This window comes from Oxyura jamaicensis, chromosome 3, assembly GCF_011077185.1.
Source record: "Oxyura jamaicensis isolate SHBP4307 breed ruddy duck chromosome 3, BPBGC_Ojam_1.0, whole genome shotgun sequence".
Taxonomy (NCBI): domain Eukaryota; kingdom Metazoa; phylum Chordata; class Aves; order Anseriformes; family Anatidae; genus Oxyura; species Oxyura jamaicensis.
Genome location: NC_048895.1, coordinates 24,151,210 through 24,175,795, shown reverse-complemented (window position 1 = coordinate 24,175,795; position 24,586 = coordinate 24,151,210). Strand labels below are relative to the sequence as shown.

At 37.4% G+C, this 24,586-nt stretch overlaps 1 protein-coding gene across 2 annotated transcripts in view; it reads left to right on the top strand.

The window, feature by feature from the left end:
- The window catches only part of RMDN2 (regulator of microtubule dynamics 2), a 45,420-nt gene that overhangs the window by 269 nt on the left and 20,565 nt on the right, over positions 1-24,586 (top strand). Inside the window, exons 2-7 of one of the 2 annotated variants that reach the window (XM_035322141.1) lie at positions 336-799; positions 8,341-8,533; positions 9,467-9,569; positions 11,644-11,704; positions 22,737-22,812; positions 24,505-24,582. In XM_035322141.1, the coding sequence (XP_035178032.1) occupies positions 348-799; positions 8,341-8,533; positions 9,467-9,569; positions 11,644-11,704; positions 22,737-22,812; positions 24,505-24,582 (963 nt within the window). In that variant the 5' untranslated portion in view covers positions 336-347. Of the gene's footprint in view, positions 1-329; positions 800-8,340; positions 8,534-9,466; positions 9,570-11,643; positions 11,705-22,736; positions 22,813-24,504; positions 24,583-24,586 lie in introns of both variants that reach the window. The other variant, XM_035322140.1, reaches the window with a different exon arrangement.

Here is a 24,586-nt window from a genome sequence, read left to right as displayed (position 1 = left end):
CAAGCCGAGGACGGCAGCTTTTGGCGTTTAAAAAAAGACAAGTATCAGCTAAAGCAGCGGGAAGGTCAGAAGTGAAGGCGGCGGTGCTGTGCGGATAGAGCAGCGTGCTCCCCTGCTGCCCCCCCGCAGCAGAACAACTCGCTGCTGTGTTGGTTTTGCTGTCATTGCACCTAGGTTGTTATTGCAGAATCTGCTGGAGTTGCACTGTGGCTTCCCATCTGCAGCACGCACCGGTTATCTTAGCCCTAAGCTTTTGCAATTTAAAAGCAAAGTCAGCCGTTTAGGTTGAGGGGGGACGTGTCTTTAACTCTGTTTCTGTTCTCTCCCAATTTTAGGAGAGTGCAGAAATGTCTCGCATCGAAAATAAAGGACTAATACTGGGCATAATGGCAGGGACTGCTGGAATAAGCCTGGTCCTGATTTGGTACCGCAAGGTCCGAAAACCTGGTGCAGCTGCGCGTATACCTGACTTCGCAGATGTAGGTAACAAGCTTAATTCTGTAGGCATGCAACATGAAACTTATAATGAGCAAGGGACGGTAATGGTTTTACACAGAAGGCAACTGCAGATACTAGAAAAATTAAATGACTTGCTAATAAGCGTGGATGAACTGAAGAGAGAGGTGAAATTTCTGAAAGAAGCTATCCCAAAGCTTGAAGAGCTTGTTCGAGACGAGCTCCAAGGGAAGGGAGATGCTCAGAGAGTTAGCCCGTCACACAGAGCAGCAAGGCGGAGAAAAGCTGAGACAACCCCTGCAAAAGAAACTACCAGCTCTGAGGAGGCAGAAAGTGAAGGAGGGTGAGTTAATAATACTTTGTTCATGCTACATACACATTGCAAATTGTATTGTTATGTATGTGAAACTTTGTATTGTAAACAGTAGCCCTTTAAAAGTTTTATGTATATTTTAAATTTCTCTCTAATCAGGAAAAAATCAGATTAGTTGTTTTTAAATCAGGGAAAACTCTGGATGACCATCTGTAAGTCTGCACTACATGTGAAGTTGGTTTAATACAAAGCACATTACAGATTTCTTCCAGCGTGTTTGGCAACCATCTGATGCCGTATTGCTACATAGCTATGTAATGAGAGGCAAAGTTCATGATAATGCTGTGATTTTAAGAGTGCTTCCAGTAAGATAGTCTTGCCTCAAGTCTCTGACAGAACTTGTTCAAACTGTCGGAGTGCTCTCATGCTTTTCATGATAATTGTCTTCTTTGAGCCTTAAAGATGAGCTCTTACAGTGTTCTGCCAAAAGGTATTACATGCTGTGGAAGTTATGTCTGAATGCAAAGCATGTACAAATGGCAGTTTGTTTATATACATTTTGTTATTGTGTATGTTTCCTGCTAGCTTAAAATTAAGCATGAGGGATTTCAGGTACTAAGGTATGAAGTTCCTGGTTTTGATCATGGCGTTTAGTCCCATTGTGGTTCACGGGGCTTCAGCTGAGGAACGTGCTGAAGGATGAGGTGTACCAGGAGTTCAGGAGAGGGACTATATTTTTCTATTTTCATACGTTGCCTAATACACAGTAGTAATGTGAAAATGGTGATGACATTACTTTCCTGTAATTACATCTTTGTTTTGATATAATCAGATTAGATACTTGCATGCAATTTAATCAGGGCATGTTTATAGCAAATTTTTTTTTTGGTACCACCTCCTAAGTGTGGTATACAGACATAATGCTGCCTACACTAGTATGTAAATTACCCATTTTAAGTCACTTTTTTTTCTTTAAGGAGGCTTTAATATAATATTCTGAAGAGAGCAGAATACGGCACATAATAATTAATGAAATTCTGCTTTTGAAGAGTTTCTCCATATTCACTTTAAGTTCCTTTGGGCAGAATTTCTCCTTGAGCTATATCCCAGCTCACATGCTTTGTGAGTCTTTTATTTTGAGACCATATTTTGAGATTCCGCAGTTATATTACAAATTAGTTCTCTTTTTTTCTTTACTTTAAATATTCAGTATTGGTAAGGATCATCAGAAACATTTCTTCTTCATGTGGTATATAAATGTTTCAGTTCTCTATTTCCTCAAATTGTTTCATTTTGTGGGGGAATAGGTTTGCAGAGGCCTTTGTACTGAGCATAAAGTATTTGGAGATGTAGGTAAGGCTAAAGCACGGGTTTACAAATAATCAGGTTCCCAAATACAGAATAGTTGTTATCCCACACCTAGCAATTGGGATCACCACACTTTCTCATCAGGATAGATGCATTGCTGTTTGAGAACTAACCAAGGAAACTTGTCTGTTCAGGTTCTTCTCTGTGATGAAGAAACTGAGGAGATGATCCGACACAAGTGATTATAGTGTGCAGGAGCTTTGAATGTGTCCTTAAGAGAGGCCTTCTCTGACGAATATTTGTGTAGAGTTGGAAGGAAGGAAGATAATTCAAGGTTATAGATACCAAAGTGATTAATGCTATGTGCTTTATCAATGCCATTTTTTAATCTCCTTTGAAAATAGTTTTTTTTTTGTGTGCATTTTTTTTTCATAACACCTTGTTCTTGATGTGTTTGTTTGCATATCTACTCTCTTTAAGATAGTTTTATTTCATTTATATAATTTGCTTTTTGTATTTTTTCTTCATCTTATAAATGATCGTAGGTTATTAAGCCTGGTGCCTAGTGTGCATACAGTGAAGTTGTATATAGTTTTTTTGAGGTCATATGTAACGTCAGTGGCAGTTGTGCTTATTCTGTGAGAGATTTTTCCTGGTTAACACATCACAAATTCATGTGTTCTAAGTATAAACACCATGTGCCCTGCTTTTGCTGTTCTGCAGTGAATCCATACATGGCAATGCAATCAGTTTACTGGCTTGTGAATGAGAGAAATAATTTTGTTCTTTGTTACAAATTAAACTTTTAAAATGTTTTTTTCAGTTGTTGTACTCTATCTGAGATAAGGTACCTGCAAGGTGTTCCACTGCCCCAGCAATATTTTAATGATCCAGAAGCCAGGGTTTTATTTGTGTTAAGCAATTCTGGTTTTAAATGACACATGCATAGATACTGGGAATTGGCAGATGAAATAATCATAAGAGTCTTATGCACTTGTGCTGTCTACTACATCAGTTTCAGATTTGCAGAATTCTCCCAGCTTTTAATACTACCTATTTTATTTTATAAACTATTTGATTCTGGCAGTCCTTGTTCTGGCTTTGATCTGTTTTGGTCATGTTCCCAACATCACTGTTGATGTTTAACACCTTGGAGAGAGAAGCTTTGTATTTTGCCTTTCAAAAATTATGTGGGAATTCTAAGTGGAAAAATATCCCTCCTCCCGCTTTTTAAAATAGATATATCTTTGCATAATAAAAGCTATCCTTTAGGAAGGTGTGCTGAATGCATGAGACTGACTGAATGCTGAAGAGTTCTGGTTTCCATCATTCACTTCCATTGTTTACTCAGTCTTTAAGATTTAAGGATGTGTAGCAATCACACATTCATTTACAAATAGAATAAATTGTGTCTAGACAATCACCTGGCTCACAGAGTTTCACCTAATTCTGCCCTACTTGTCATTTTAAAGCCGCTTCCTCCCTGGTGCAGCAGTGATGAACCGTTGACATTAGTGTCGTGTTTGGCCTCAGTCTTCAGCAAGGCTGTCACCCAGGCTTTTCAAAATGCTTTTGGCATCAGTCACCAGAAAGGTTCACAGCAGTAGTTTTCCTTCTGATGTTTTATTTATATTTTTTTCTTAACATTTCCCTTCCCTGCTTCTAAGAATTCCTTCACTTACCATTTCTTCATTTATTTTTGCTGCTCATTTGTTTTCAGTGCAGTTGTCGGCTGACCTGACTCTGGTTTGGCAACCTTTTCCTCCAAGGCTGTTTATTATTACTGTTGGATGCGTGTGCTCTACTGGGTCATCCATGCCAATCTGATCCAGATCAGTCTGTGACATATAATCACCTTTCTACTGAATTAGCTGGAGCGGATGAGAAAGAGTTTGTGTCAGCTTATGATTTTTTAAGTCGCCAGGAAAACAACAGATGATGTTTGATCTGTCTCAAAGTCGGGGTGTTGAGAATGGCCAATACCTGGTTAGGCCCCGTGCCTGCCAATTAAAAGGGAGTCCAACAGTTTTTGAACCAGCAGAGCAAGTTTACACCCCAGCAGTGTTTTATACCAGGTAGCTCAGTTGTTGTTTTTGGGGGGGTTTGTTTGTTGTTGTTGTTTTAATGCAATACTACCTGTCTGGATTTTGGAACAGCTTAACCACAGTGCGGTGAGTCACTAGCATGGTTTCCATTTGTTCTTTGGACTTTGAACAGTCCTTTGTGATCTAACAGAGTCCTGTTGGTTGATCATTGCTCCTCACATTCTTATCACTGTTTTCTCTTTTAAATAAAATCTATTGGTAATAAAGGTGAAAACAGTTCACACTGAGTGTAGACAGTTTTCAAGTTCTTTGAATTTCTCAGATATTGGTTTATCACATGTAAATACTCTCTTTTCATAGAATCATCTAGGTTGGAAAAGACCTTCAAGGTCATACAACCATAGAATCGTAGAATGGTTTGGGTTGGAAGGTTCCTTAAAGATCACCTGGTTCCAATTCGACAGGCAGGGACACCTCCCACCAGACCAGGTTGCCCAAGGCCCCATCCAGCCTGGCCTTGAACGCTTCTAGGGATGGAGCATCTGCAGCTTCTCTGGGCAATCCGTGCCAGTGCCTCACCACCCTCTGAGTGAAGGATTTCTTCCTTATATCCAATCTAAACCTATCTTCTTTCAGTTTAAAGCCATTCCCCCTTGTCTTATCACAACACTCCATGTAGGCCCCTTTTAGGCACTGGAAGGCTGCTGTAAGGTCTCCTTGGAGCCTTCTCTTCTCCAGGCTGAACAACCCCAGCTCCCTCAGCCTGTCCTCACAGGAGAGGTGCTTCTCTGGACTTGTTCTAATAGGTCCGTGCCCTTCTTGTGCTAGGGCTCCAGAGCTGAATGCAGTACCCCAGGTGGGGTCTCACAAATCCCCTCCCATGCCCTCCCTGCTGGCTACTCTGCTGTTGATGCAGCCCAGGGTAAGATTGGCTTTCTGGGCTGCAAGCATGCCTTGCCAGATCATGTCGAGTTTCTCACCAACCATCATGCCCAGGTCCTTCTCCTTAGGGCTGCTCTTGATCCAATCACATTCAAACATTTTATATTTATCATCTGATTACACTTCTTGCAGGAAAACACCAGGTGAAATAGCAGATATCAGTGTTCTTATGTCTTGCTTTACAAATGTTTTATGTAATGACTCTTCCTTTTTTCTTGATTTCCATTTTGGATTACTTTCATCATCCCTTAGATTAGCAGTTTTTGGACTGTGTTGAAACACACTTGCTTCACTTTGCTTCTGTTTAGTATTGATAAATATATAAATATATATAGAATAGCTCTTCATAACATGCAGCTTGCAATTCTATAATGAGCAGATGTATAAGCCCGCTAGTAGGTTTGTTGAAATCAGTTATCAAGCTCTTTAGATTATAGCTTTATATCAATAATATGTTATACTCTTATTTTGTCCATAAGTAGCTGGAAGGACCTACTGTCTTGAAATAAAACTTGCTTCAGTTCAAATTGGTAAAGTACAGCTTACCCCATTGTTAGGAAAAATCCTTGCTATTTATTTTTTAATAGTCTATGTTGCCTTCTTAACATGTTATGTTTTCATGCTTTAAAAGTTTCAACCACAATGTGGACTGAACAGAGAGCTAGTAAGAAAATTAATGTCATCAGAAACAAACCAGAAAAAAAGTCCTTTATGCCTAGTTTGCCAGAATGGTTGAAGTGGTGTTTAATGTTTGATACTTGATTAAATTACCTTGCTGTTATTTTACTCCCGTGACTCCTGAGCAATGTGGGAGTTTGCCTGGGTTGCCTGACTGGTGAGGTGGGAACTCACCATCAATAAGTCATGTAGGCCAGGGCTGTCAGCTTTGTGGTCTCCCAGGAAGAAATGTCAGGAGGCAGCAATGTCAGCTCTGGAACTGTAGGTGTAGAGACGAGGAAGGAAGGACCCTCTGAAAGCACTATTTTTATTTTTCTTAGGAATGAAGGGAGAAACGTAGAGGAATTCTGATGCATCTCAGGTGGTAACTAGCATGCCCAAGCTTAACCACTTGGTGTTATTTACACTCTCTTGAACGATTTGTTATCAGGACAATTAATTTCTGTCCTTCTCTTGAAAAACGCCATTTACATCAAACCATGCTCAGAGAGAATTTTAAACATTCTTTCATTATCATAACTTTTCATTATAATAAACATTCAGAGAGGATTTTAAATATTATTTTATTTGCAAATGCCATTTTCTGTTGCTTAGCATAGCAACACAAGCTCCAGTGCCTTAGCTTAGCTCAGTGTCTGACTTATGTCAGCAGGAACATGGTAGTACAGTCTGTTGTAGTTCCTAGAAATTACTGGCATTGTCTTAACTGAAAAAAAAATACTGTTGCGTTTTTCATTCCCCACAGGCTGTTTGATAGGTATTGGTTTGTCACCATTGAAGCATGCAAATGAACAAGTGAAATGAAATTTTTGCATTTCTTATCAAGCCTTAAGACGGCCTTCTCCACATTTGAGTTCTCTGGGGATTCATAATTCAGATAAAGAGATGAGCTGGCAGAGAATTTCTCAAAACAGTAGAGGGGGGAAAGGAGTGGGGAAGAAATGACCTGTCCCCTCTGCTGTTTCTCAGCACAGACATGGCCCAGAGGTCATGTATCTCTAGGAGAGGTGGGATGAGAAGGGTTGATGCAGTATGGTCTGATCTGAGGAGCTCATTCTTCCATGGTTAGCTCCCTAGTTAGTGCTCCTACAAATTCAGCTTGAAAATGATGGGACTGCATCCACTTCAATATAACTTGCATCCACTTCAATATAACTATGGAAGAACAATATGCTCTGGTTTTAAAGATGTTGCAGAAAACCAAAAAAAAATGTTCACTGACGTATGAATACAAACTCTGAGGACATGACACAGGATTTGTCATCAACTTAAGCATTATCAAGATTTGGTGTTAATATAAAGCAAACCTAAAGGAATCTAGGAGGTTCCCCATCTCTGCTCTGCTTTATGTTTTTTGCGTTTGTTTTTATTATTTGTTTGAACATTTAGACTCCTCTTCCCCATATTACTGTGTTAATATGTTGCAGAGAAATCCTCATGCCACATCTTGCAGTTCTGTGACTTTGTAAGTAGTTGTAAATGGTCATTTACAAGCTGCAAGTGGATCTGCTGATGTTTTAGTTCTGGTCGCTTCCTAAAGCAACTTACTGAAAATAGAAGACTTAAAAGCCATAATTATTAACCCCCATTCATATTGCTAACATTCTGCATTGGTTATATATATGGAAAAAACAGTTTTTATATATTTTGACTGTCCTGCTCTAGTCAGATTATTCAGTTGCTTAAAGTATATTGTCTTTTGCATGCTTTTTCTGCTAGTAGTTACCAATTAAAAATCTTTGAGCTTAGCAGCTAGTACTTCTAAATTATTATTTTTCATTAGAACAAGATTATCATAAGTTTATTGCAAAGATTAGGCTTTTCTGCCCATATTAGTACATAACCAAATGGTTACTTTTAAAAAGTAATGCTGTTCAGCTGCTCTTATGTGAAGTTGGAGGGCACTAATATACGCTCAGCACTTCGGACAGTAAGGCCACCTACTTATCTCTGTGTGGTATTTATGGCTTTTGTAAACATCTCTTTGTCCTTGCCTGCCTGGTGCTTAGTACTTCTGTGCTGAGCAAAATGAATTAATATAAGCTCTTTCCCAATTTCAGATACTCTGACCTTCAGAATGTACAAAAGCTACGTAAACAAATTGATAACAGTGATATTATCACTTATATTTAGATCTTAAAAGCGTTTAGCAGAACATTGTATAAGTGATTCTTTTAGCACTTCTGGTTTGGTTAGTAAGCTCAGTCCCATTTCAAAAAAATACAGAAACTGAGGCCAAGAGTTCAAGAGGCTTACTCAGGGTTGCAAAGCATGTCATAATACACATTAATGATTTAAAGTGTTCTGTATTTGAAACACAAGGACACATGTGTTTCTAATGTGTATCTACATTTTTTCAATGTAGTATTAGGCAGGAAAATATAATTACTTGCCTGTTATATTTGGAATTATGGTTATCCTTTTGAAGATAGAAGTTCTGTAATAACAATAAGCTTGATTCCATGTATTAAAAATTATTTTCAGGTTGGACAAATTGAATAAATTACATGCTGATATATATATTTTTTTGCGTTTTAATTTCATAGCGATTTGCTAATATTTGTAGAAAAGATGGTTATTATTTTCTGTGATTTTTAGTTACCTCACAGCTCATACTGATACTGAAGGAGACTCTGAGGAAGAAAAGGGGTGTAAGAAATCACCTGATGTCACCGTGCAATCAGAAGAAGAAGAGTTACTTAATCTTCTACAGCAGGTGGACAGTTTGCACAAGGGTTCAGAAGATGATAAGAAGGAGAGCTTCAGGCTGCTACTTGAGAAAGATGACAAGGTATTAAAGTGTAAACTTAGTATTATGTTGCTGTTAACTAATGGTTAGGTCTACCTCTGAGAACTTCCTTAATATAAGCATAAAGATACAGGAATAGAAGATGCAATGTCATGCACATATTTCAAGGTGGTACCAATATTCACGTTGGGTGGGCATGGAAGTTGTATTATTTTATGTACCATCCAGGCATTTGGAGGTTTTGTTTGATATGTGTATTCTTACATGCAACAAAGAAATATATCAGGGGCTTTTTTCTAGATAAATGAAACATTCTTTGCTGGTTTTATAATTGCCCATATGAGAAAGTCCTGTGGAATAAGATAGTAACCAGACCAAGTGTCTTGAAGAAATGGCATTATGAGCCTGCAGTCTGCTTATACCTTTATGGTAATCTTCATGTGAATTTTTCCTTCGATGACTTTACTGTGCACTTGTGTAAATCTTGATACAATTTCAAAATATTTTATGGTTAGTGCTTTATTCAATTTATCGTTTTCTTCTGATTTGACAAACATAAGTAGTCCTGATTATATTTTCATTTACATATTGAAATACCCAAGCAAGCAGATGAGATATGACTTGAAAGTGAATGTTGTGCACATTTTATACCTAAAGAAAGTATGCATCACATGGTTCAGGGATCTGTTGTGCTTTACTGGCTTACCTTTATATTTTTAATTAAAAAGCAACTTCAAAACTGTTTTTTGAAATAAAACGTATTTAGACCATCTAGGGTATTTGCAATAGCTGTCTTCTCCTTTGGCAATTGCAAATTGGTATCTGTTTCTCACATAAATTAGAAGCCCTGTAGAAGGATATAAACTGTCCAAAGATTTATGACATGTTCGTCTAACCTACTCTAAGTATTATTAAAGGAAACTGTGTAAATCCCATTCTGATCAGTTTAATTACTCAGCTGTCCTCTACTTTCAGTATGAAAACCGTGTGGATTTCCTTTGGAGAGTTGCACGTGCCTATGGAGATATGTTTGAGATGACTGCTGATACTGAGGAGAAGAAGAAATATGTTTCTGATGGTAAATACATGAAAAATGTTTGTAGAATGTCATGTGAATGTGGTGAAACATGCTTTGAGCTTCAGTAAAGTTTTCCAGTGCAGTAAATGTGAGTATTTTTACTGTAATAAAAATGTTTTGCACAAAAAACTACGATGTTACACGGCTTCAGTTCATTCTTTCCTCATCGGAGAGATCTAAAATTAGTGAAGGAGAAGTATTGCTGGTCACGACTGAAGGCTGTTGGCTCTGGATGGTGCCTTAAAATCCTTTATTTTGATGAGAATCAGATGGAAAGAGAATGTGCTTACAACATTTGCCTTCTTAAAAGGAAGGTTTCTTTTTCTGCTTTTCTGAGGCAAAGGAGCATTCCTGCAAATCAGCAGCCTCTTTTATGGTGATGGTAGGGGTAAAACTCTGTGAATCTGGAAACACCGTCCACAAAAAGCGTAAGTCAGGTGTTGAAGATGTTGCTTCCAGGTGTCTCTCCCCATCTATCTTGTTTGACAACTTAGCCTTAACAGGGTTCTGATTTTCTTCTTCATAGCTCTTTTTTTTTGTTGTTGCTTTTAAAAGCATCTCTTCTCTTATTCTTTTTTTTTTTCTGTCTAGTTGCATTTTACATTTACAGTAAAAAGTTTACAGTTTACATTTCCCTTTTTATTTTGAACCTTCTCTTGATTGCAGTAAAGCCTACTTCTTTTCTACCTGTGTCACCCTCTTCAAGTCTGTTTGACACATTTTTCTTATGGTAATCCTTTTTGCCTGTATCTGGGAATAAGTCTCTCTCTCCTTTGTTTACGCATTTCCTCTCCCTTTTTTTTGCTACACCAAATTAAGGTTATGTAATTGTATTCACAGCATTCAGATTGTTTTATCTTCTATGACTCTTTTCACATTTTTATTTATTTATTTATTTTCTGTCAACAGTGACTCCATCACTGAAAAAGCAATTTTGACTGCCCTTTGTCATCCTTGAAGGCAGCGTCTTGCTTCTGGGCTATCATTATATATTCTATAACTAACCTTAGCTTGTCCAAGTTCCCCATCCCTATCCTCTTACCATCTAAATGCTCATGAAAACTTGTGCTACCTTAACCACTTAATTGATACTCTCTTTGCTTTAGTAGCAGCTTAGCTTTTTGTATGTAAGTTGCGTATTGCTGTGAGGATTATGACACAAACCACGTTACAACAGTAAACTCTGTTGTTGTATCCTTTGCCTTTACCAGTAACTAAATGTCACCTCTGTTGCAGGAAGATAATGGCCTTGCAAAAGACAGGGAGAGAAGGAATGACTTAGGTGTTGAGTAATCAGCCTTGTCTGTCTCATTCTCACCAAGTGCTGGGTGGCGGCAGCCTTTTTTCTCTGTTTTTGGAAGTAGTGCAGAGGGATTGAGGCTGCAGGGGAGCTGGCAGTAGTTTTGTCGTTTTTTATTCCACTAGGTTGGAGGACTGTGTATGCTGCTCATTGTTTTTATGAAGTTAACTTGTAATACAGAAATGTCAGTGTGGTTTAATTGGTTGCAGCTGAGGTTTTGCAAACAGCAAGCGTCTCCTCTGAACTTCTTACTGGGTATGTGGGTTTGATCAAGCCACCTACTGTCATCTTTATTCAGTTAAAAGTGGAACCTAATGAAGGTCTTTGTACTGGAAAGGAAATTTAACTAGTTCATTCTGTACCCAAGCAGAAAACAGCTCTCTCTCTTTTTTTTTTTTTTTTTTTTGTTCCTGACAGGTGCTTTTCTAACTTGCTTTTAAGGGAATTCTATCTTACAAACACAGCCACCTTCAACAGTCTGGTCTAATCCTTCCCTGACTTAGTTGCATCTGAATTAATGAAATGAACTAAGAGAAAATACAAAATAGCAACCATTTTATATATATATATATTTATATATACAAATAAGATAGGGGGAGCACACATATATATGTATGCAAATGATGTAAAGCCATGATTGTCTGTCTATATGTTTGTAAGAGGAAGAAGCAATTTATTTGCAGCTAGAGCATATCTGATTTCTTGGTTCTTGAGAGTTGCCTGAAATGTGGAAGACCACAATGAATCCTTTAATATATTCTATTCCTTTTATAGGAAAGGATAAAGCTGAAAAGGCTGTCCAGCTGGATGCCAGCAGTGCTGAGAGTCACCAGTGGTAAGTTTGAGAAAGTGATTTTTTTTGTAGTTATATGTATTTTCAAAGCCAACAAAAAGACAGCTGTCTCTTGGCTATAAATAGTGCCCACAGCAAGTTATATTTATCATGCTGCAGTTGGACATCAATTTGATTAAAATATTCATAAATATCTTTTTATAGTTTTATGGAAGTCAATTACTATCACTTGTAGCTAAAAAATTACATTGAAATATTCTGTGAAACAGTTGTTTTAGCATGTGAAACAGCTTACTACCTATACTTTAGTAAGTACCATGAAACTGAGATGTAAATTTTTGCTGAAATCAGTGTATTACTGCTTAGAGAAACCACAGTTTCCTATTTTCCTCTCTCAACAGTTCCCAAAATAAAGTCATTCAGTCTCATATTTTGTCTTTACTTTTATGAAAAGTAAGCACCCTCCCAAAATTTTGATAATCTAAACTCCAATAATTAAAAAAAGACAACATTATAGAAGTTTCAAATAATTAGTCAGTTTTTGTTCTATCATGTCATCTTCCTCTAAGCCTTTCACTTGGATTAATCTCATAGACCTTGCCAGAAATTAACAAACTCTTTGCAAATTGAGTAATTTTTATCCAATCAACATGATCAGGTAGAAGATAATTCTGCTGAGTTCTAACCAGTAATTCCTCACATTGCTCTTTTGCTAGTCAATTTTATTGAACTTCTGACTTCTTTTCTAATGCTCTTACTTTTCCTTTCCATGTTCTTAATTAATTTTATTATTATACATACAGGTTGGAAATTTGCTTATCTTTCAGATATCTAAACCCTGTCCCAGGCTTTCTTTGCTGTCTAAAAAGAAGTAGCCGCTTCTGAAGTGCAATCCTTCTGAGTTAGGGTGAGATTAATTTTTCCTCAGGTTCAGTTGACTGCTTCTCCATTGCCAATAAAGGGAGCACATGTTGGCTAGCTCAGATTTAGATACTTGATTAGATACAGATGATTTTGTTTAATTAGATGACTCTGATTTGGTCTTTCACTCCTCCTGAACTTCAGCAATGGCTATGTTATTATTCCCTTCTGCATTCCTCTGAGCACTGCCATATTTCTATGATTTTTGTTTCCCTTTTAGCTTATAGCAATTAGTGATCAAAACACCCACTTTGCAATAATGGGGTGCTAGAAGTGGTGTGCTGTGGGAATCTTGGCTAAGATTCATCATCACAGAAATTTGCATTTACTCTTTCCAGTCTCTTGGAAGTCATGATGCTGACTGCCTGGAGGTGAAACCTAGGCCCTAGGTGTCTGTAATATAGCAGCTTAAGGTAAAAACCTTTGCTTTTGGCCTTCCCCAGCTGCCTGTTAATGCCAGTCAGCTGGAGGTTGCTACTCTGGTGGCAAAACTAACAGAGAAGAGGATCATCTGAGCATCACTCCTCAGGTCGAGGTGATTTGAAGCACATGTATCTAGATCACGTGCTGAAAGCAATCTGCATTTCTGATGTTTGCCTGGTCACAGTCATAGTCACTTCTTCAGATAATGCTGGTAGGCCCAGCTTTAGCTGAGAGGGGTATATAAACAAACACAAATCTCACACATGCATGACTGCACATTCTTCTCCACTAGGCTGTGAGAGTGACAGAATCTTGTAGAATAAATTGCAGTGGCAGAAACTATGCTGACAAAAGCTTGCACGCTATTTGGGGAGATGTAGGTGCTCCGTTGGACTTCCCATGTGAGACCCTGTACCGGCAGGCACATCTAGCAAGGGAAGAGTTATGAGTGTGAGATGTGTTCTAGGGGTTAGTTGAGAAAGCCTATCTGTACGTTTTAAGTAGAGAAACTCAACATTTTGTAAGCTACTGCTTCTTGTTACAGGCAAGAGATTTTTTGTATGGCTTGCGGTTGTCATAATCTTTGTATGTGAATTGTAAATAAATTTTCTCACTATTGAACTGGTGGCTTTCTAGGTATATAGATAGACATAACAGATTTGAATAGCTTGGTGTAATATTTTTCCACATTATTTTATCTGTTTATTTTTCTTTTCTGAAATCTTTCTGATTTGATGCATTTTTTTAAAGTGTAGCACTCCATACAGCTCCAGCTGAAGCACCGAATGGAGTGAATTTCCCTCTTGATATGATCTGGAAAGACAATCGAATGTTTTTGTCTAGCCTCGCAATTCTTAGGCTGGGATCCCTGTACATTTTCTTCTGCCATGCTGCTACTTAACCAGCAGTGGGATTGTTTTGTAACTGCACATTTGTTTTCTTCTTCCTTGATGTGGTACTTTCCACAAGTTGCATAGATTTCATGTTGACTTTAGACTGTTTCTCTGGTTTATTGAGGCCATTTGGGTTGCAAATACTTGTGTCCACTTTACCATCGTATGTTTTTTTTTTTTTTTTTTTTTTTTTTTTTTTCAGCATTGACTTCATTAATGTCATTAATGAAATAACTGGAAGGTAATGGACCCAGGAAAAAACTCTGTGGAACACCTTTAATAATGCTCAGGTTCACATGAACCTTGTTCTGCAATTGTCTGCAGGTGATTTAATCTAAACAGTGTTTCCATAATTAGATTGAGAGATGTCATGCAGGACAAAGTCAGTGGGGATAGTGAGGTCTATATCCCCAGTGCTGCATTCCTTTAATATACTGAGCTGGTTTATCTTGTCAGGAAAAAAAAAAAAAAAAAAAAAAGTGGTTTTCTTGGATAATTTTTGTTCAGGACAAAATTAGGTTAACTGCTTTGTGTACTTCTACACTTAAGGAAAAAAACGCCTGAGAATGTTTTCAGGTTAGGCTGGTTTGTCTGTAACCCCTGTCCTGTCTTTCTCTTTCACTTTCAAAATAGTAACTATTCTTCCTTTTCCTTTCTTCTGGGACATTCCCCATTACCCAGGAGAACTTCATTGTCAGCTATACGTCAGATCCGCTTTGGTTGGGTCTGGCTGTTGCAAATTTATCCAGTTTCTCTAAACAGTATTTTACATCTTAATCGCCGTGAACAGGAAAGAAGAGTTCAGGGAATCTTTCCTGTATAAACTGGGCTCTCAAAGTTGTATGCAAACAGGATTTTGCTTAAAATCATAAATAGCTAAGACAATGTGTGAACAGAAAAGTGCAATACAAATAAGGCATAAAGAAATAACATGTGAGCGTGTTAGGAAATCTGTAGTTAAAGATGGTAAGAGAAAAGAAATGAAAGTAATGAAAGATCTTTATACAAAAATATTAGGATTGCTAACAGTGGTCACTTAGGGAAGAAGCATTTACCTGTTTTACAGTTGAAGTGCACAACACAACTCCAGGTTGGCATGTAAACATATGCCTTATATATGTACTTGCATTATGCACATCTACATTTGAGTAAGGGACTTGTCCTACCCTTTTGGGGGATGGAGAATTATCCTCTGATAGCCAACTTGGCATTTGACAATGCCAGGATGTTTGTGTGACATGACATACATCACGTGTGATATTTTGGGGTCTGTACCCTTCTGGGCCGGTAGCTGGGAGTGATGGGACACCCTAGGGCAGCTCCAGCAGCAGTAGGCAGAGCAGTGCGGGCAGGGATTCTGTGAATTGAACAGGGGCTCTATCGACTGTAATTGGAGATCAGATACACAGCGAGAACTTGGGCTGGCTGCAGATGAGTAGCTCAGCATGAGGGAAAACAACATTGTCTCAGACTAAAATCCTTCCTTTTCATCTCACTGCTGATGTAAAAGTTTGTTAAGCCACGTAAGGTAATTGAAGAACCTACTACATAGCCTGCGTGAAGTAAGTTCAACGATTTGTCAAACAGAATTTTTTCACTTTTCCTGTAAGGTTACCTGTTTTGGTATTGTCTGCTGCTGAGGAAGGCTTTCTGACCTTGCCTACAGAAAGATTTGGTTGATTTCTTACTAATCTACATTTTATCTTTTCTGAGGGGTTTTGATATTTCCTACCAGCACAGCTGAGGTTTTAACTCATGTTTGGTATAGCTGCTAATCTACATTGTTCACTCATGCATTGTTTCAATGTTGTCTTAAACTGTTCAATAAATGAGTAAGGGTTAAATGATAGACCTGTTCTTTTCCTGGTCATATTCCCTGCTCTCTACTTCTGGTTAACCCCTGGGGGACAGGGATATAAGCAAAGAGGAAATTGATTTCAACCATGTTGGTTTCATCTATTGTCCTTTTCTTTTTGGTTATGAATTGTTAAATACTTTCCTTTGTGGTTCTTTTCCTTCTGCTATATTTATAGAACCTCTTCTTATTACTTCATATTTCTCTTGCAGGTTGCAATTCAGTTTGTATTAAGGATTTCTGAAGTATATTTTCAGTTAATTGTTTTCTATTCTTTAATACCCATCCAATTAGGTATTAATGCTAGCTTAGCTGTGTGAGTATATTTTCACTTTTAGGGCCAATTCCTTTTTGATTTTCAAGTCAATGGAGAACACTTCACTGGAATGGAATTAGTCTTTACAATTATTTCTTGCCTTTCCTCTGCATCAGAAAGGGTCATTTGCAGCTGCAGTGTTGAATATTTTCTCATAATAACACTTTCATAGAACTTTATATAATCTGGCACTCTTTTTACAGTTCAGCCAAGAGTAGGGCAATAGACCTCTAAAAGTTTCTTTTGGAAGCTTATCCCTGTTGCTTGAAAGCTCTGTTTACAGCATAAATAAAATATGTTTTGGTCCCACCCTGACTGATGTAACTGTTCAGTAAAGCCCTAGTGCAGATGAGAGTTATACTGGCAAAAACATCCCTTTTCCAGAGCAGGGTTTTTCTTGTGCTGTGCAACTGCTATAAGCTGTCTGGGACGTAAAATGTAATTTTTTATCTGCAGCAGGAGAACTTCGTGGAATGATTTTTGTCAGCAGGCTCTTGCTCATGTAGGCCTAGAGTTCGGTTGTTGTGTCTTACACACAATGCGATCACACTTCATATTGTGGTTGCCAGTCAGATCACTAAACCTTTTTCAAATGGTCAATTCTAAAAAACCTTAGTAAATAGGAACACTGGCAAATAAAAACATAGCTGTAACCTTTTATTATTTGTTTGATCACCCCCAAAGAGATGCGGAATAACTACTGTGTGTGGCTTGCCGATTTGTGCAGCCTGTGTTGATTTTCAAGTTGTGAAAGAACCTGCGTGCAGAAGTTGGCATAGGGCAGTTGCAGGTCATGTTTTCCCCACGTCTCAAAAAATGTGGGTTGATGATTCCCAGATGATAAATGTGAACCCTCACAGTTCATCTTGGACCATGGACCATCTTTATCATTGAGATTTTAATTGGAAGTACTAGGAGGATGATTCGGTACCGTAGTTACTTCAGATGGCAGTGCGTTACGATTTTACAATTACAGAAAACACAAAATAGACACGTTAATAGTACACAAACTTTTACGTTCTTTTGCAAAACAAGTGGGTTTTTATGTTTGTAGGTTGTTTTTTTTTTTTTTGCTTGTTTTTGTTTACAACGTTTACAAATGTTTACAAGATTTTGGTCCAGAAAGCTTCTCTGCTGTTACCCAGGGCCCTGCACCTCCTTTTTTGCTGAAGAGGCATTGTTACAGTTTTTGCAAAGAACAGAAGGGTTCCTAGACGCAGACAGTTTTTGTGCCATTTACTTAGAAAAACCATTTGGTGCACTATGTTTTGGTTTGTTTGCCACAAACAAGCTTAGTGCTGCAGTTATGTTCAGGTTACTCTGTAGATCTTACCTGCTGATAGGAGTTTTATAGCACATGTGCTTCATTTAGACCACAGTAAAATTATCAAGTGAAAAACTAGTAATCTTAGGTGAAGACTCCTCCTGAACCACGGCTGACCCCAAGACTTTTCTTGTCATGTACTATTAGTAATAGAATTATAACAGATAATTTATAAGATTGGTGGGGCTCAATGACAGAGAAGTATTTTTCTAGTGAAATAAAACTCTTAAAAGCATATTTTACAGGATATTGTCATACTACTGACTTAAAATGAAATCCATACCAGGTATGTAACTAAACACAACCTTCTCTCCTGAGTTACCCCTTATTTAGAGTGACTTCGAACTGTAGCAGAGACAGATGTTACAAGCTACAAATGTCTATTTCTGTTGTACAGTCTTGCTTTTCAGGAGTAGATATCTTGTCCAGAAATACTGCTCTCAGTCAAAACTTGGTGTAAGAAAGTTTCAGGTTAGTAGTTATTTGTCCTGTATTAGCTCTATGGGAAGACCAAAAAAGAGTTTTACAGCAATCTTTGTTCTTAATTATGCTTAATCTTAATCAGTTGTCCTTAAATTAATTATTATTTTGGAAAAAAAACATTTAAAGTTTCAAATGCAGAAGGACAAATTTAGAAGGCATTTCTACAAGTGTGTAACTTGTCCTATAGTAAGTGGATCAAAGAGGTGTGTATTACTAGTTAAAGAGCACTTAAATGACATACTGTTGCAAGGTCACCTCTAAGGACTATGTGGTTGCTGGGATTACAGATTAGATAAGTCATTTTTTGAGCAATATCAAAAAAAAAAAAAAAAAAAAAAAAACTAGGGATTTTTTTTTCTTTTTCTTTTTTCTTTTCCATAGAACATTGCAATGTTTCTGTTCAGAAATGTTGCAGTGCCTCCAGATGTTTGTGGTCCTTTTTATGAAGTTCTCTGTCTGCTCATGTTTTTACTTTTTGTGGTGTGTGTTTTCCTCCTTGTGGAGGGGAGGTAGCAGATGTTGACGCTTGCGTGACAGGAGCGCTTCACAAAGGTCTTCAAATAGTCCTGTTATGATGCATCCCCTGAGAATAAGGTTCTTGAAACAGCAATGCAGCAAGTTCAAAGGAGGTGGGTTTGAATTGTGAAAAGATTAGACATTTTTTTTGGCAGAATGATCACAGGGAAAATAATATTGGCAACCAAGTGATCCCTGTTACCTTTCTGTCACTGTCAAGGGCAGTTGTGTCGCTATCTGTGAAAGCTATTGTTTCGCTCTGTTTCCAGATTTGTGAAGACTATACCTGGCTAACTTTTTCAAGGTCATATTTGCAGCTGTAAGGACTACTAATTTCTGTTACAAAAATAAAATTTAAGTTTTTGGAACACAATTCAGTTGTGGGTTCCACAGTCCCAGAAATGCAACTATGGCACACATTTTCTACTGGTGAACTTCTGTGAATGTCCCTTAGCAGCAGCATGTTTTCTTGTTTTGATTTATCGTGTTAGAATTTATTAAGCCAGAATTCTTCAATGTCCTTACTTTCATATTTTGTTTTGTTTTACCAAAATACGGCTGTGTTTTTCATGGAAGTGCCATCTATGCAAGTATTTGCTACGTGTGATGTTTCCCTGGAGCTCAGCTTCAGTGCTCTGGTAATTTTTTAATATGAAAACTATTTTTCTGCCAATTTCTACAACGTAGACTTAGATACATTCCAAGTTGTAAAAACAAAACAAACTAAAATAAAATATTAAAAAGCCAACACCCAACAACCCAACTCCTAAACACTTCACTTTGCACCTTGGCACATTTTACTGTGTCCATTGGCAGTCTTTCACATTCTTAGCCACTACTTCTGTACCCTCATCCCCATGAGGGAGTGATAGCAAACTGATGCTTTATTTTTCCTTTGCATCTTAATAGCTATGCCTTTATAATGATGTATCATTGTATCAAAGTGATACAACTTGAAGCATTCAAAACTCTGATCTCCAAAAGAGTAATGGAGCAGGAGTCATACGCAGCTATATAAGTTGCAAAAATCTCCCTACAATTCAATAGGAATTGATACCTTGTTGACATCAGATCACAAAGAAAGCTTTAGAGTCTGGCTGCGTTACAGAGACTGTCAGAATACATCAGTCCATGAAATATGTGTTCGAGGGGATTGAAGGCCAAGTAGTAAAACGGGATTTGGAGTGTCCTAATGTGGCTTAATTTTGACTGGAGGCTTTAAATCTTTTCTGTATATCCATCTCATATGGGATGGATAGACTGTGGTTGCCAGAGCCTAACTGTCAGTATCATCTCCGCATTTTTGGTTCTAAAATTCATGTTGCTTGCGAGCATTCTTGATTTAAAAACTTACTGTATCCAATCCACCTGCTGCTCTTCCTTTGGTATGCACCTCGTGGCTTTATCTTGTCAGAATATGTATAGAAATTCTGCAACACCACAAGGGGTTAACATGAATTTCCCTTGATCTGGGAAAAAAATAATAATAAATTGAGTTTTAATTGTGAATGATTAATCTGCATAGAAGTATTTTATCTGTATCAATTAAGTTACATGACCATCTACGTTACATTTATTTTGATGAATTCCTGTGGCCATTTGTTGATATTAACCAGGGATAACATTAGCAGTTAGATCACTTCTTTTCAGTGCTGCTATTGCATAGCTTTTTATTTTTCTCTGAGAAGACAGCATAGTAGTATTTTAATCCTGATTTTCACAGAACATAACTAAGCAGCAGTTGTGAGGAAAAACAGGAAAACTTGCTTGCAAAAGATATAATGTATTCACTTCTTAAGGTATTTAATCATTATTGTGTGACTTTTATTTATTTTTTCCCCTGTAGTTTTTATAATAGACAAGATGCTGATGTGTTTTTATTTTTCAAATAAAAAAATAAATAGTTAACCCCCCGAGGGCCTTCAGTTGCTGGATGTTTCCACGTGTGGCCACCAGATGGGGTAGGACACTGAAGAAGACGGAGGAGCTCAGCTGCGGGGTGAGGATCTGGGCAGCAGGAGCACTTCTGCTTTGCCTTGCGATGAGCTGTGCCATGGACCTGGCAAGACGCTTTCTGGATTGTATTAAAAAAAACAACAAAAAAAAAAAAAAACAGATGGAAGCGTATTTAGCTAGGCCCTCCCGAGTTTGCACTGATCATTTTCTTGATACTACTGTCTGGATCAGTGAGAATAAAGTTTGCTTTCTTATGCTTCTTTTTTCAACTTTTAAAATCATTTCAAACATCTAAGAATTCTTTCCAGGCAAAACCTAATGCAATTAAAAAAAAAAAAAAAAATTATCTCCCAGAAATGATCATCAAATTTTAACTCAAATTAACAGATTTATGCCAATTTCTTTTTTGTATAGCCCAGTTCAAAAGTGTAGAATAGAGAGAAAAAAGAAGGTAATACAGAAAGACATCCTAATTTTTTTCTTGGAGGGGAAAAAAAAAAGCTTTTAAGTTAGTAGGTCAGCTTATTTTTCATTCATTGAAAATTTTACTGGGATTTCCTTCACCGGTGATTTTAGCTCTAAGTAGAAGTTTTTCTTTGAACTGCTTTAGACTAAGGCCCTCTTTCTTGTCACGCACAGACAGGGAAATACTGCAAGGTACTGGATTAGCTTGTTCGCTTTTCATTGTTTTCTTTTGTAGCAGCAATCCGTTTAGCTATGGTATGCTGAGTTTATCAGATTAGCACTTAATGAGTAAAGGGAATAGGGGAAACGTTGCCTGAGTTACTGAAGCCTAATAAAGGTTTCCGTACCTTCCCCCTCTTTCTAAATACCTGAACTTTCCTGACCCCCTCCCCCCCCTTGCTTTCTCCCTCCCTCCCAGCTCTTTCCCATATGAAATACTCTCCTCTTGCAGATTTAACCGTCAGAAGCAGTGCTGCCACAGGCTGGGTTTTGTTCTGTGCTCTTTGGTCACAACATAGGTTCTGCTCAGCAGAGTTTGACGGGCTGCATGGAGCTCTTACAAATTCAATGACTCCTTATGCTGACTTTCATGCCTTACCTGGGAACACTTGCAGACTAACAATGCAATAACCTATAGCATGGGTATTCCTAAATTAAAAACATTAGGTATGACTGTAAGCAGTACAATTATTTCGTTATGATAACAGTGACATTTTAATGAGAATTCACTGGAGCTTGAACAATTACATTATATAAAGAAATTCAAAAAAGCTGAGGTTTAGTAATGCTTAAAAACTGTGCACCATATGGACTGGGGTTCTGTTAGCATCATTAACTTAACCAACTTCTTGCACAACTCTCTTGTTTTTCTCTGTACTTCAGCATTTTTTCCCCCTTTTTAAAGTTTATTATTTGTTTTAATTCAATATTCGTGAAATTTTTAATACAAAAGTAAAATTCTGAAAAAATAAAACATCTGTATTGGTTTATACTGCTTAAATATATCTTAGGTGGTTCTTCTGGTTTTGTACAGAAATGTAAAATTATCTTAATAGCAATGAACATAGGCCCAAGAAACGAGAGACTGACATACGTGGGAGAGCTGTCTTATGAATAGGAGTTTCTGTAGCTATTGAAGTAATAAGGACAAAGCAATAAAAGTTGAAATGAAGCATCAATAAGTCAACAGTGTTGTTTAGAAAATAGCCTTCTACAGAGAGGCATCTCTGAAAATATTTTCAGTTTTATCTGTTTAACAATTAGACATTTTTTTAACAGAAATGACCTTGTATTTCTTTTATCTCTGGTCACAGTACACGATTTCTGAGATTTAAAAAACAAAACAAAAAAACAACAACAAAACAACCTTAGCAATATACAGCTAGTAATGGCAGAAGGGATTTTCTAAGAACAAAATGTGTTGTATGCTTTTTAAGTAATTTTAACAATGTTAAAAGAATGCTAGAGGCTCAGAAATGCACAGAGATGCTTGAGAAGGGTAGAAGATGACTCTGATTTTTGAAGCTTGTGTGGCTGGCTGCTGAGCCCGCCTCAAGGATTTGCCTTCCCGGGTGAGATACTGTGGCTGATGGTGTTCGCGTTCCCAGAGTGTCACAGTCTGGAGCACAGTGTGTCCAGTTCAGCTTTTGTCAATGCTGGTGCTGTCTGGAGGAAAAAATCCCTGTTTTTTCACTTCATTGACAGTGTCATTTAAGCTTCTTGTTTCCATTATTTGTTTTGTATTGTTCTGTTGTCTGCTCCTGAATATGTACAGTTCATGCCAAACTTCTATCCAGCTGTCAAGATGGAAGAAAAACAGTTGTTAATCTGTGAACTAGGTATTGAAATATTTTGTAATTTGATTCAAAGGTTTATTTAAATCACAAAAAGTATGTGTGTGTGTTTTTCTTTTCCCCTCTCAGGTTTGCAATTATGTGTGGCTATATGTCTCAGTTTGAAAGTGTACAAAACAAAATCAGGAATGGTTATCTCTTTAAGGTATGTTTTTGTAGGCTTTTGGTGTTTTGTTTAAGCTATTCCTTTAAATTATTTCCTTATATAGTGTCAAAGAGATTTTTCCAACACAGTAATTCAGCCTCACACGTTTATTTTGGTGTCGGTGTTAAAGTTATTTTTATGTATGCAAGCAGATTTATGCTTTGAAAAAAAATATAAATAAATTGAGGTTGGATTCTGGGAGGAACATCAAGATTTCTGTTACAGTCCGTAGTGAAAGGGAAGAGGACAAGGAGTAACAATTCTGTTCAGAAAATCAAAACATACAAAATGTAAGCAATGAACTAACAGTCCTGCAATCATGCTTCATGCCTCCTTTAATAAGTTATGTTTGTTTTAACAGTGTTCTTTCAGAGATAATTGTGTATTCTAGTTAGCAGTTTTTGTTGCACGTGCTCCCTACCTCTTGTCCTCAGTATTGGTCTGGCTCTTTCTACCCACTGCCCTCCCTCCAAGCCAATGTCCCCTCGTTCTGGGTATCAGTGAGAGACAACAAATGTGTGACAGGTCCCCATCACATCCAGCCTGTGGGAGGGCTTGGAGCGTCGCATTAACTACATCCAGGCTGTGCCAAGTTAGCTAAGCCCCAACTGCTGCAACTAGCGAGGTAAGAAAGGGAAACTGACAGAAATAAAACCAACCAGCCAACCAAATGAACAACAACAAGACAAAAACAAAACAAACAACAACGACAAAAAAAAAAAAAACAGAAGTGCTGCAGTTGTTTAAGGATGGGGTTTAAAAAAAAACAACAGTGTTATTTTCCTTTTCAGTAAGTGTGCTCTTCAGAAGTAATTTCTGAAATCCAAGTGAATCATTTGGCAATGCTAAGGCTTTGGGGAAAATAATAGCATGAAAACATAGTTTCTATGTGATTAGTTTGCGGACAAAATGATAGAATAATAGTCTCTCATATCTGTATGACTTGGATATTTTAGTGACTGGCTTAGTCAGAAAAGAAGAGAGATCTGAAAAAAATGAAACCTTAGAAGAGAGATTTATTTTGAGACAAATAGTACTTGGGGTGAAATAACGTATTTCTTTTTTCTTTAAACTCAGGTTGAGAAGTAAGAGCTTTCTTCAGTAAATTAAAGAGAGAAATAAAGTTATTTATGACCTGTAATGACAGTGGTTTTGGAAGAATCACCATATTAGATACTTTCTAGCTGTTACTGTTTCACTGGAGCAGAACCCTTTTATTTCCTGAATTTTACATTATAGTAACATTTTTTTGTGTCCTGTACCATGTCATTGGAGAAGTAATGTTGCAGGGTGGAAGAGTCTTCAATGATGGGTGCTGGCCTGTAAGAACAAAGACAGTGGTTGCTTTCTCACTGATCTGGTGTGTGAGAGTTCCCTCATACTAACTGTAAATTAAAACAACAACTGAAGTTGTTGCCTTTTTCAGGCAAAAGTTTTCAAGCTCTTTGATTGAAGTTTTGAGCAGTTTATTTGTGGTCTTGTTGCATTGCGTGCAAAGTTGTTAAATAATTCTGTTTGTGGTTTTCCTCCATAAGGAAGGGATCTGCTAGTTAAAATATATTTAGTATATTAGAAGATAATTGCAGCAGAAGAAAACTTCTGAATTTGTATATGATTTGCAGCAAGTCTCTTAGCATGTAAACACACTTTCCAAGCAAACATCTAAAGTGACACCATTTTTCTTTTTAATAGGAGCACCTAGACAAAGCAATTGAACTTAAGCCTCAAGATCCCTTTTTATATTACCTAAATGGAAGATGGTGCTATTCAGTAA